Source organism: Panthera uncia, chromosome D4, assembly GCF_023721935.1.
Source record: "Panthera uncia isolate 11264 chromosome D4, Puncia_PCG_1.0, whole genome shotgun sequence".
NCBI lineage: Eukaryota > Metazoa > Chordata > Mammalia > Carnivora > Felidae > Panthera > Panthera uncia.
Window position 1 is genome coordinate 16,340,910 of NC_064807.1, and position 11,618 is coordinate 16,352,527.

General features: G+C 41.8%; 1 protein-coding gene across 2 annotated transcripts in view; it reads left to right on the plus strand.

The window, feature by feature from the left end:
• The window catches only part of RORB (RAR related orphan receptor B), a 384,008-nt gene extending 377,468 nt beyond the window's left edge, over positions 1-6,540 (plus strand). For both annotated transcript variants that reach the window (XM_049633912.1, XM_049633919.1), the window contains exon 12: positions 1,637-6,540. In XM_049633912.1, coding sequence (XP_049489869.1) covers positions 1,637-1,792 — 156 coding nt within the window. In that variant the 3' untranslated portion in view covers positions 1,793-6,540. The remainder of the gene's footprint in view (positions 1-1,636) is intronic.
• Positions 6,541-11,618: the final 5,078 nt, after the last annotated feature.

Here is an 11,618-nt window from a genome sequence, read left to right on the forward strand (position 1 = left end):
AGGTTTTCAGTCTGCTTTCGACTGTGTGGTAACGTTACTCACATCTGTCTTCACAAGGTGGCTGTAAGCAGAGAACCGTACTGTCTTGAGCATTTTGGCAGCTAGCAGAGTGCCTGCTACGAGTTTAAGTAACTCATAATGTTGGAAAGAAAGTCTGGCTTCTCAGTCTAAAACTTAACATCCATTCCTTAAACAAAGATTTCACATTTCTTCTTGCTACCCCTATCGTTAAATAGCCCTGGAAATGGAAGGTCTGCACCCCAGATTTCTTTATGTGTTCTAGACCCCTTTAAGAATATGTCAACAGCTCTAATCCTTATGGTATTTTGAATGGCTCATAGTGTGGTTACATGGTCATGAGTTGTTAAAAGGAAAGTTAATGAATGTGGAAATTTCTGATTTTGAAGAGCCACAAAGTAACTAATTATCTATTTGCTCTTTTACTCCAAAGGCTGAAAATTGCTTCTTATTACCGAATAGGGGAGGGGGCACAATGAGCCTAACTGATGACTAGATAGGGTTTATTTCATTTATTTTTATCGTCACTTTCAAGTGTTCCTATGGTCAGCTATATAAACTATCAGGCTTATCTTTTCTGAGAGTGTTCTCTATATGAGAACACATCTGATTCCAACAGTAATTTGATCACAGTGATACTTAGTTTTACGCTAATTTTGACATGAAATGATGAATTCTACATGTTCCTAAATTATAAATATGTGAAAAGCTAGAGCTGTTCATCTTCTAAGAACATTATAGCATTTTGCAAACCGTGGACATTTTAAAATGTCTTCTGGGTATTTGAACTCAAAAAAATAAAATAAAATAAAATCACGTCCTGCATGATACATATACAATAAAACCTACCAATGGTAAGTGGATATTCCCCCACGAGTTTTTTAAATGCCTCAAGGAAGCAAGTGCCAGTGACCTCTGAAATTCTCTCTTGATTAAATATAGGTTTCATTCTATGCATTACAGTGGGAAAGAAGCCTGACAGTTATGGATCGCGCCTCGTACAGTTTAGGTCCTACCTTTCCTAACAACGTCACCTTCCAAAACCGAGAACCTCGTGTTCATATCATAAAAATCTGTGGGAAATAATAGATAATATTAGCTCCCAATTGCGTTTCACACCTATAGTGTTCTTACCGCTTTTATATGAATTACCTCAGTACACACAACAATATGAGTAGGCCCATTTTACAAATAAGAAAGCTGAGACCGAGTATTTCACAGCCAAACAGCCATTTAGCTATTTTGGAACCAAGAATCTGACTCAGTCAGCCTGGCTGCAAAGCACCCACTCGTATCGATTAAACTCGACTACCTCCCATACACATTTTATTTAAGAGCAGTGACTCAGGAAGCTTGGCCCCGCTGGCTTGCCTTCTCTATTTTCCCGAGGGGGGTAGGAGGTGCGTTTTGTTTTGTTTTGTTGGGAAGGAGAAGCTGAAAGTGAGCCTCCTTTCTTTGTGAACGTCTTTTCCCAAAACCATTTTCCTTCATCCGAGGCCAGGAAGGACCCTGATTGAGAAGCCAGAGCACTAATGAGCTTCCCCTTTTGTTTCTCCCCACCCCCCTACTCCCCGTCCCCCCCTGCCCAACACCCGACCCTGGTCTCCCAACTCCGCAGTTAATAGCCAAGATACCAACCATCACGGCGGTCTGCAACTTGCACGGGGAGAAGCTGCAGGTATTTAAACAATCACATCCAGACATAGTGAATACACTCTTTCCTCCATTGTACAAGGAGCTCTTTAATCCTGACTGTGCCACCGTCTGCAAATGAAGGCAACGAGAGAACTGTCTCCTAGTCGTGGAATGCGTCACCATTAAGACAAAAGCAATGTGTTCATGAAGACTTAAGAAAAATGTCACTACTGCAACATTAGGAATGTCCTGCACTTAATAGAATTATTTTTCACCGCTACAGTTTGAAGAATGTAAATACGCACCTGAGTGGGGCTCTTTTATTTGTTTGTTTTTGAAATGACCATAAATATACAAATATAGGACACTGGGTGTTATCTTTTTTTTTTTTAATTTTATTTTATTCGGGTATGTTTTGGGAGACAACTGTTTATAGAATTTTATTGTAGATACGTACAAGAACAGAGCGGTACTTTACATGATTACTTTTCCTGTTAATTGTTCAAATATAATTTAAGAAAATTCCACTTAATAGGCTTACCTATTTCTATGTTTTTAGATAGCTGATGCATGTGTAAATTTGTAGCTGTCTTGGAAAGCACTGTGCATGTATGTAATAAGCATATAATATCTGAGAATATTATATATGACTATTACTTATACATGCACATGCACTGTGACCTAAAATCCCATACATACTAACAAAGGAGGTTCAGTCAGGCTCTCTTATATTATTTACCTTCTGTGTTATGTGTTACCTTTATGTTAGACAATCAGGATTTTGTTTTCCCAGCCAGAATCTTCAACTGTCGTCAATGGCAGGGTGGTACCAATTCAGAGATAACGTCTACAAAGGAATAAACATAATGCGCGGCCTCTGTATAAGAACTCTGTTTCTATCAATGACATCAAAGCCTTGTCAGGATGGTAAATATCGGCGGGTGGCGGGGGGGGGGAATATCTGGAGCCATTTTCCTGTTTTAAGAATTCGGCCACAGATAACGTTGTGGAGTCCAGGACTTTTTTGACCAAACAATCACTATTTCCTATTTTTCACCAGGACACATAAAACACTTTTTTTTTTTTTCCCCCTTTGGATTTCAGGTGGGTAAAGAAACTGATTTTGGTGCTCACTGTGTTGTCACCAGAGAAATGCAGTCTGTAGGTTTGACCACCAGCAATTTTTTTCTAATAAAATTAGAGTCACAGAGGAAACCAGAGCCCAGGGCCCCGATGCCATTTCATGTAGACATTTTTTCTCTAACCTGTTGTGTCTGGGTTTGATGTTTTTTGTTTTTTGAGGGTTTTTTTTTTGTTTTGGGGGGCTTTTTTTGGCAATGAAGAGGTAGAAAGAGCTTGGTTCTTTATATTCATTCTCTTTGCTACATTTGTTAGAAAAAGCAGCAATAAAAGGGGAGGCAGGATTTGATATGTCCTTCTAGCGGGGGTGGGGAGGGGTCCTCTAATTTCTCTCAACTCCAAAGTGCTGTACTATAAACACAGAGCAAGAACTTGACAGATAACGAAAACACATCGGAGTTATTCCGTAGAACTAATACACCCCAAAGCCCAAACTGTTTCCTATGCAGTTTGCAATTAGATCATCCGTCTGGCCTGGGATTCTTTCTTTTAGCAACTTGTCAAAAACACAGAATACAAGAGGGGATATGAGGCTTGGAGTATTAAGACTTCCTAGTATAAGTCTCACCTCTCCACCTGCTCCCCAAGCAAACTGAATACCAGAAAAGCATAAATCCCAAGCAGCTTGTTCTGCCTGTGCTCCAGAGGCCCTATGCCTTTGGTCTTAGCCGATCCAAAATTAAGAGTTTTTTAAAAAGGAAGCCAGAGCAGAGCCTCATGTAACTCAGTGACATTCACGCTCTCCTGTGAGTAAAGCCCAGCAGCCAGCTCCCGAGGACCCGCCCTTTTCTCCTCGTCAAACACACACACGCACACCTGCTCGGTAAAGTTTCCATCGGTGGAAACCTTGATTTCCTTTTAATCTCTGACGCTCTTCTGGAGTTACGTGGTCTTGAGAGCTGTCTCCGCAAGGCCACAAAACCCCTCGTTGACCAGACAGTAGCGCTAGTCTTTTCTCTAGAAAACAGAGCCTTTTCCCACCTCATGATTGATGAGTGCTAAACCAGTGGGGAAAAACAAAAAGGCTTTAAAATAATGACTCTCTTTCTCAACTACTGTTATATTCAATTAATTTAACTACATTGAACCAAATTACCTTCGGTGTCTAAGAAGACAGCTGCAGACTGCTTATTATGTGGCTGTAGAGACTCAGTTCTTTTTGGTGTAAATGTCACTCCTGCTAGCTCTTTGTATAAAGAATTAATTCCAAGAGTCATATTTCCTTCTAATGGAAAGATTACTTTACTGATTGCTAGGAAAACAGGGTAATGGAAGGCGCTCAATTAAACCAAGCCGTTTCCAAATGCAATGTATGTTTTATGATTGGCTTGTGATAGGCAATGCTCAACGTGTCTGCTTGGTGTTTCCCTTTGAGCTTTGAACTTATGTCAAACTTTGTTTTCATTGTTCTGTTGGCCTAGTGTTTTCCATCGTCCGCCTGTAATTCCCGCTCAGTTGCAAAGGGAATCGTTTGTTTCCTCCAATTTACCTTAGAGGGTTTAAATTGGTTCTGTTGATGAAGTGGCTGAGAATTTTTTCCTCCCTGCCCCATGGGTGATGTAGGAAAAGGATTGCTCCCCACATTTGCCTCAGGAGGTACTCGATTTGAATGTGTTTGTCGTTTCTACTAGTGCAAGCATTTCACTGGGACCGCATGAACCTTTTGAAGCTAGGGGACAGGAAACAGCTAGCGACTGAACCAGAACAAAACAGTGGAAACGAGTACACGCTCAGCCCACTTCGGCTGAGAAAAGAGATTTCCATCTTTCGCCACAGTTGCCAAATCTGTCCGTTAAAAGACCACCAATCACATTTTCAGTGGTAACGACAAACGCCTTGAAAAGCTGCCTTTTTGAACATCTCCTGTGACTACATCTCGAGGTGTTTTGAAATTTTGCTAAGATCGCCTTTCCTTACCACATGCAATCTCTGTCCCTTCCCTACGAAGACTCACAAATGTTCACCACACCTTCATGGTAAAACGGGCACTGGAAGAAAGAACCCATGATCTGTACGTTTCACTTCTTGCTTCGTAAATGACAATCACTGCTTGGCACAGATATTGCACTGTAACCACTCAGGGATGTTTCATTAAAAAAAAAGAAAAAGAAAAAAAAAAGAAGGAGGGGGAAAAAAACAGGAAAATGACAACAAAACGTAAATGGCACAAATTAAATACGCCAGGGAGAGAACCTCTCTGACAAGGCTTTCAGAACAGTAGGCAGTAACTTTGTGTTGTTAACTGTTTGGACTTGTTGAAAAGTTGCACATGAATAAGGACAACTTAGCCTCATTTTCTGAAATCTGCTAAGAGCCAAATAATCCAGCTACCCTATTAATAGGAATATGTCTCTCCCAAGCAGCCCCAAGCTTCCTGTACAAGTCCTGAGCAAGGAAAATAAGAAATCTGAGTGGCATTATCTGAATCTGACAAGGGAGGTAAAGCTGTGTGAATTCAAATTCCACTGTGATTCTGGAGGGAATGTAGGAGAAGAAGGGATTCCAAATTTGGTTTAATATGCCACACAGACTCCTACTGCCCGTGACTTGGGTCATCTTTGTGTCCCTTATTCTGTGGCTCTTTTTTCCCCAGAGACTGAAAGCTGAGAGTAGAGGTGTACCTTACAAACATACCCTTTCGGGATTTCCCTTGTTGAAATACTGGTCTTCAGGACTCTGGAATAAAGGACCACAGTGTAGGTATAAACAGAGAATGTGGAGGTCTCTTGGGTAATTCAACTTCTTGGACACAATCTGTGACACCCTAAATCACAGTCAACTCTGGACATGAATAAGAGATTCCGGGGAGACACCCGTACATTTCCTATCGTAGCTGCCTTGTTCGACACATAACTTCACAGCAGTCAAGCTAAATTGTAGAAAACCATGCACATGGCTAGTCAACTCACGCTCACTCTCTACAGTCCCAAGCGTACCAGGCTTGAATGCAAAAGCGATTCTTCCGTCCCAAGGACAACCTAAAACTTAACCAGCTTTTTTCAAAAACATCAGTCAGATGCAAATGATATCAGTTCTGTTCCGTGTTCTTTGTTTCCATTTATTATAGAAGCAAGGAAAAATTCCACTGCTATTGGAAATTAGAAGAAATAACTTTTCCCTGACTCTCTTTTCTCCATACACTTTCGCTTCCAATGAAGTTACTACAATTGGCAGTGAATTCAGGCAAGGATGCCTGTGCCCTGACAGAGCCACCGTTCAATAGAACAGCAATAACTTGAAAGTATGCATCTGTAGTGAAACTTTGCACAAAGCCCCCTGTATAAAGAAGACAAAAAAGCCCACCATCTGCTTTAGACGAAGTAGTATTTAATTTTCTGTTTCCAGCTGTTAATAAAAGCAGCAACCTGGTATGGGAAACCACACGGGCCTTTAGACAAGAGTTGACCACCTATTTTTGGAGGGGCAGGCAGGGGCCAGGTCTCAGGACCAGAGGCACGTGTTCCCTTAAAGCAAGGGTTAAAAATCCAAGAGCCTAAAAGGGCCAGGGAGCCGATGCAAATGAGCGCAAGCAGTCCAATGGCCAGCTGGCAAGGAAATGCCCCATCTGAAAAGGGACATCCGATAGTCAGCTAAAGCACAAGTGTGGCTAAAGCTTCTGAATCTTATAACATCTGTCTAGTTGTAAGTGATGTCAGTTGATTCAGAGCTTAATGCAGACCAGACAAATACATCTCTGTGCAGAAAAAGGTTCACAGTTTGCAACCTCTGGTTTAGCACAAAATTGAATCCAAGGGCCTGTTTCCTGGCAGCAAGTCTGGCCAGACAGGACTCAGAATGAATAAGAGAGGGGGGGGTGGGGGGAGGTGGGGGGGCAGAACTCTTGCCCACTGATACTCAGTTTGGTTTCCATATTTGACTATCACTACCGGAGGACATAGTAAGAGTCCCGTTGAAAACACAGCAGTCTAAAAATGAAGACAATTCATTTAACGATGGCATATAAAGGACATTTCTATTCACCTTGCCCAAACTCTTAGCTTCACAGAGCCAGGTGGTTAGATTTCTTGCCACTTTTTTCTGAACGTCAAATGCACGACTTTTACATTTTTGAGTCTCGGTGTGTCTCTTTAAATGTGTGGCTTCACTATCTGTGACAAGTTTTCATTTTTCCCTTAGTCGTATCTGCAGAATTTATCCTATAGTCGTGATAACGTAGTCCCCTCCGTGTTCTGAAGTGCGGGACCTCAGATTCCTATGCAACAGATGGAGGTCATCTGTCTGTGCACTTTTTGCCTAAGCTGCTGAGATCCCTTCGAAGTGAATTGGCCATAGTAATCTTTGCCTCCTGCATGACTGTAAGCACGACCTCCAGTGGGTCAGAAGAAGCAGCTCAGCGATTGTTCTCATGGCCAAAACTAAAGCACAAGGTTACCAGAATTGAAAAAGCCCCCAGTTGAGGGAGGCACGGGGTGTCTACACCCCAGCTGGGCAGCGCGATCCCTGTATGAAACCGTACTCTTCTGGCGGTAGCTGACGGAGGACATCTGCGTGCCTCTGTCGTGACACACGTCAGGTATGTCTGAAAAGCTACAGACCCCACACCCAAGCACAGTCCTGTCTCCTCCACCCGAGGAACCACACACACAAGAATGAAAACCACACCCACAGAAAACTGAGTATGTATTGTAGAAATGTAGAGGAAAAATAAAAATATTTTTTCAAATGTAATTACTTTTAATATATGCTTGTGGAAGGTCTAATACAATGTATGCTGTCTCTGTAATTTTTGCTGTAAATAACTGGAGACAGTGAATACACTGATTTTTCTATGTCTCTGTTTAAGCTTAAGACTTTGTAACAATTTTTTTAGAGGGGGAAAACCAACAAAGAGCAAATATGTACTTGCTTCCTTTCTGCGTGTTATGTACTTCTCAGAAACTGGTTGTAAACAGGTTAAGCATCTTGACGGGCCATTGGTGTCATGTGTACACTTCTTTTTGTAATACAGCTGAGAAAGGGACAGGGCTGTCGATTAGATGTGCTCCAAAGAATTTGTACTGAAGATTGGCCTCTAAGACCTGCAAACGCTATCTGAACTAGACGATGTGAAAAAGGAAGGTTAAAAAGAAAACAAAAACAAAAGCAAAACAAAACAAAACAAAACAAAAAAACACATTGCCTGAATAAGTCATCTTTCCTTGTAGCAAATGGCTTTGTCCAAATCCTTTCTGCATGGACTAGCTTAAGGAACACAAACTCTGCTTTCTGATGAACAAAATATTTTTATACACGTTTATTTCGTATTAGTAGCCTGAGGTCAGATCACTCATTCGCTGAAGCCATAACTGACCTTCACCAAATAAATGTTGTAAAGAACCTGGGGGAGGGTTGGGGGAGAGCCCAAGAGGGAGGAAGATCGAAGGTGATATGAGCTCTAACAACACAGGCAGGAGCAAGTCCAATGAACCTGATGCTTTTCCTGCATCCCAAATAGGACTTTAAAAGGCTAGTATTTTATGATGATCGATTTATAATAAAAAAAAAAGATATTTAGATTTAAATGAGACTTTCCAGTATTTTTTAAATCCCTGACAATGCTTCCCTGCTTTTAGGATTGAGAGAAATGATTTTCATATGCTTCCAACATTCAGAAATTTAATTTTTATGTTAGCTCCAACCTGCACGTCTAAAGTGAAGAACAACTCCAAGTCCCCCAGCGGTTGGGGAACCGGGGACTGTCGGGGGCTCGGCTGTACCTACCGACCAGGATCGCACCTTGAGGGGCGGCCGTGAGGTGCACCTGACATCTCTTGTTAGCATGCACACCGTTGCTGGCAATGCACAAGAGTTGCATTGCCAAACATACATAAAAATAAAAGCATTCACTCTAAAAAGCATATTAATTGTACTTTTTTAAAAGAATAATGCCTCCCATAGTCACCATTGATTTTTCTGGAGCTTAATTACACTATTACCGTATATTACTATTATTATTGGCCTATAGAGGCAAAAGGCAAACCACAAATAAACCCAGTGACATATAGTTTTAAAATCTACAATTTTCTGATCTCTCTCTCCTTGTTTAATATATAAGCCCTAATTTCTGTGTACGTGAGTAAAACTGCAGCCTGAGTCATTTAGGAAGTAAGCATTGAGTTGTTGTTTTGGGGTTTTTTTTATTATAAATATACTAGAATAAAACAGCATTCCCTAACAATTAAAAAAAAAAGAGTTTTATATTACTTTAGAATGTAATAGGTTTTTGTCCTTATTTTATGTCCTGTAAATTATTAGTTGAATACTGTTAGCATTCCCTGATAATGCACACATGATTTCTGAATGTTTTCTGTAAATGACAATCAATGTTTATGAAGTTCCCTCCTTTAATGCTGAACAAAATTAAAAGAAGAAAAAGATGAAAATCTTGCCTAGTCGTTTTCTTTCCCCTGACAGGGAACAAGGAAGGAATGAAAAAGACAAATTTGGCTTTCAAAACATTATCCCATGGGCCCTCACCTACAGAGTTGCCCCTTTTCCAAGAAATCATGGGTAATTTTTTTCTGGCAATTCTTCTGCCCTCATGGACCTGGCCTGAGTTAGAAGTGCTCATTGAGAAAAGACCCACACTTCACTGTAAGTTACAATTAAAATAAAAGCAGCAGCGGGGCACCTGGGTGGCCCAGTCGGTTGAGCGTCCAACTCTTGATTTTGGTTCGGGTCATGATCCCAAGGTCATGGAACTGAGCCCATGCTGAGCATGGAGACTGCTTAAGGTTCTCTCTCTCTGCCCCCCCCCCCCCCCTCTGTCCCTGCCCCCTGCTCATTCTCTCCCCCCCCCCCCGCTCAAAAATAAAAATAAATAAATAAATAATGAAATCTAAAGAAATAAGAACAGCAGCTCTCAAAGATGGTGGCCCTCCTTTTCTAGAATTTTCATGAAAGAAAGCCCCAACTAGCAACGCCATAGCAACGCCTCTGCAAACACTTTGTTGGAACCTCTTGCCGCAGGTTTACAATAAATGTGACAATCCCTACGTCTGACGAAAGCTTTCAGATAATAACTAATGATGAAGTCTCTTGGTCTGATTTTTTCTAACAAAGCAAGACCACGCTGCTCCATCACCAAATTCAATGCTCCGACATATGAACACCCTGAGTTTTATGCCGAGATGTGGTAGAAAGTAATTGAGGATAATCACAGACTCTCAGAGATGCTGAAAAAGGCAATTCTGAGAGAGGCTGGTGATTGTTCAGGTGCTTGGAGTTTGTTGCATGTTGGCGTCGCTAGAGCTGAAATGCTCCAAGAATAATAGCTTAAAGCAAGATTTAACAGATTTTAAAACTGAAGGCACTGACCCACCCAACAAGATGAGCCTTAGAGAGCCTTCGGTAACGTTCCTCCCAACTTCAGTCTTTGGAAACAGTGGAAATCCTTGCAGAATGTTTCAAGCAACGTCTCTTTTTCAGACCTCCAGATTCCATGGCGCCCTGATCGGAGGACACAAAAACAGAACCTCCCCGATCCTTCTGTTAGAGCACCGTGTCTGTCCCATGGTTTCTAGTCAGGTCTTCAAATGACCGGTCGGGGACACCACATATATTATCTCCACCTATCCCAGGCTCATGCCAATTGGCACCAACAATTGATCAAAAAACTCTTTACTGTAAAATCAGCTTTTTTCTTTTTTTCCAAAAACCTAGATCGAGGGAGCAGTGAAACACAAAATGAAACTTCACCCTTTTCGACTCCGGTTGGACCACGCAGGATGACAGTTACTAACCTTTGACAGCATTATCAAAAATTATGAAGTAGGCCACTTTTTGTGCGCACAGCTTTGTTCCATCCGTAGATTCTCTTCTCTATTTAAGAGTAAGAACTGGCGACACGTCCCCAGCGTCACACCACACTAGTGTGCATGAGACATTTGGGAGAGCAAAGCAGTGGCCAGGGTTTGTCACCATACTCTACATGGCAGCAGATGCCTGACCCAATCAGAGAAGCAGAAGTGAAGTGGACCCCTAATGCCAACTTGGTGGGAGGCAGGGGGTGTCTCACATGACCAAGCCACCGGGCTACACAAGTTTTCTCTCACTGTTTTCAGAACTTGACCTTGGTAAGCATAACTGGTTGAATAACTATTACTATCAAATAAGATACTGTAAAAATTTTTTACAGCTATGTCTCACAGATCTTTAAATCTCCCGAGTTCATGAGGCAGGGCATGGCATTGTGTAAGCACTGAATACATGTGTCCACTACATGTATTGAAGTCCATTTTCCTTTTGTAATTTTAGCTTCCCAGCTACTTGCTGTCATGTCACTGGTTTTACCCTTGAGCAAATCACCTTCTTGCAGAGGCACCCCATTTAGACATGTTTTTTACCATGAGCAGGGAAAGTGTAAAGGGCAGTCCCTCGGCAAAGGGCACCAGAAGAATGTTCTTTCCCCTCTTTTCTCGAAAGATTTAACCAAAAGCAATAAGAGAAGGAGCCTGAGTGGCTATTAGAGGTTAGACATACGACTCAGCTGTGCAAGAAACAAAAACAAAAACAAAAAAACAAAAACAGAAAAACCAGGGAGCCCAATTTGTAAAACAAATTGGACCTAATAGCCCGGGCTTGGTATACCCCTCTCAAATCCCCCAGTCTGGTCTGATCAAATCACAAAGTCTCAGTCAAAAAGAAGAGAATCTGGGGCACCTGGGTGGCTCAGTCAGTTAAGCGTCTGACTTCAGTTCGGGTCATGGTCTCGCGGTTCGTGGGTTCAAGCCCCATGTCAGGCTCCGTGCTGACAGCTCGGAGCCTGGAATCTGCTTCGGATTCTGTGTCTCCCTTTATCTCTCTGCCCCTCCCCTGCTTGTGCC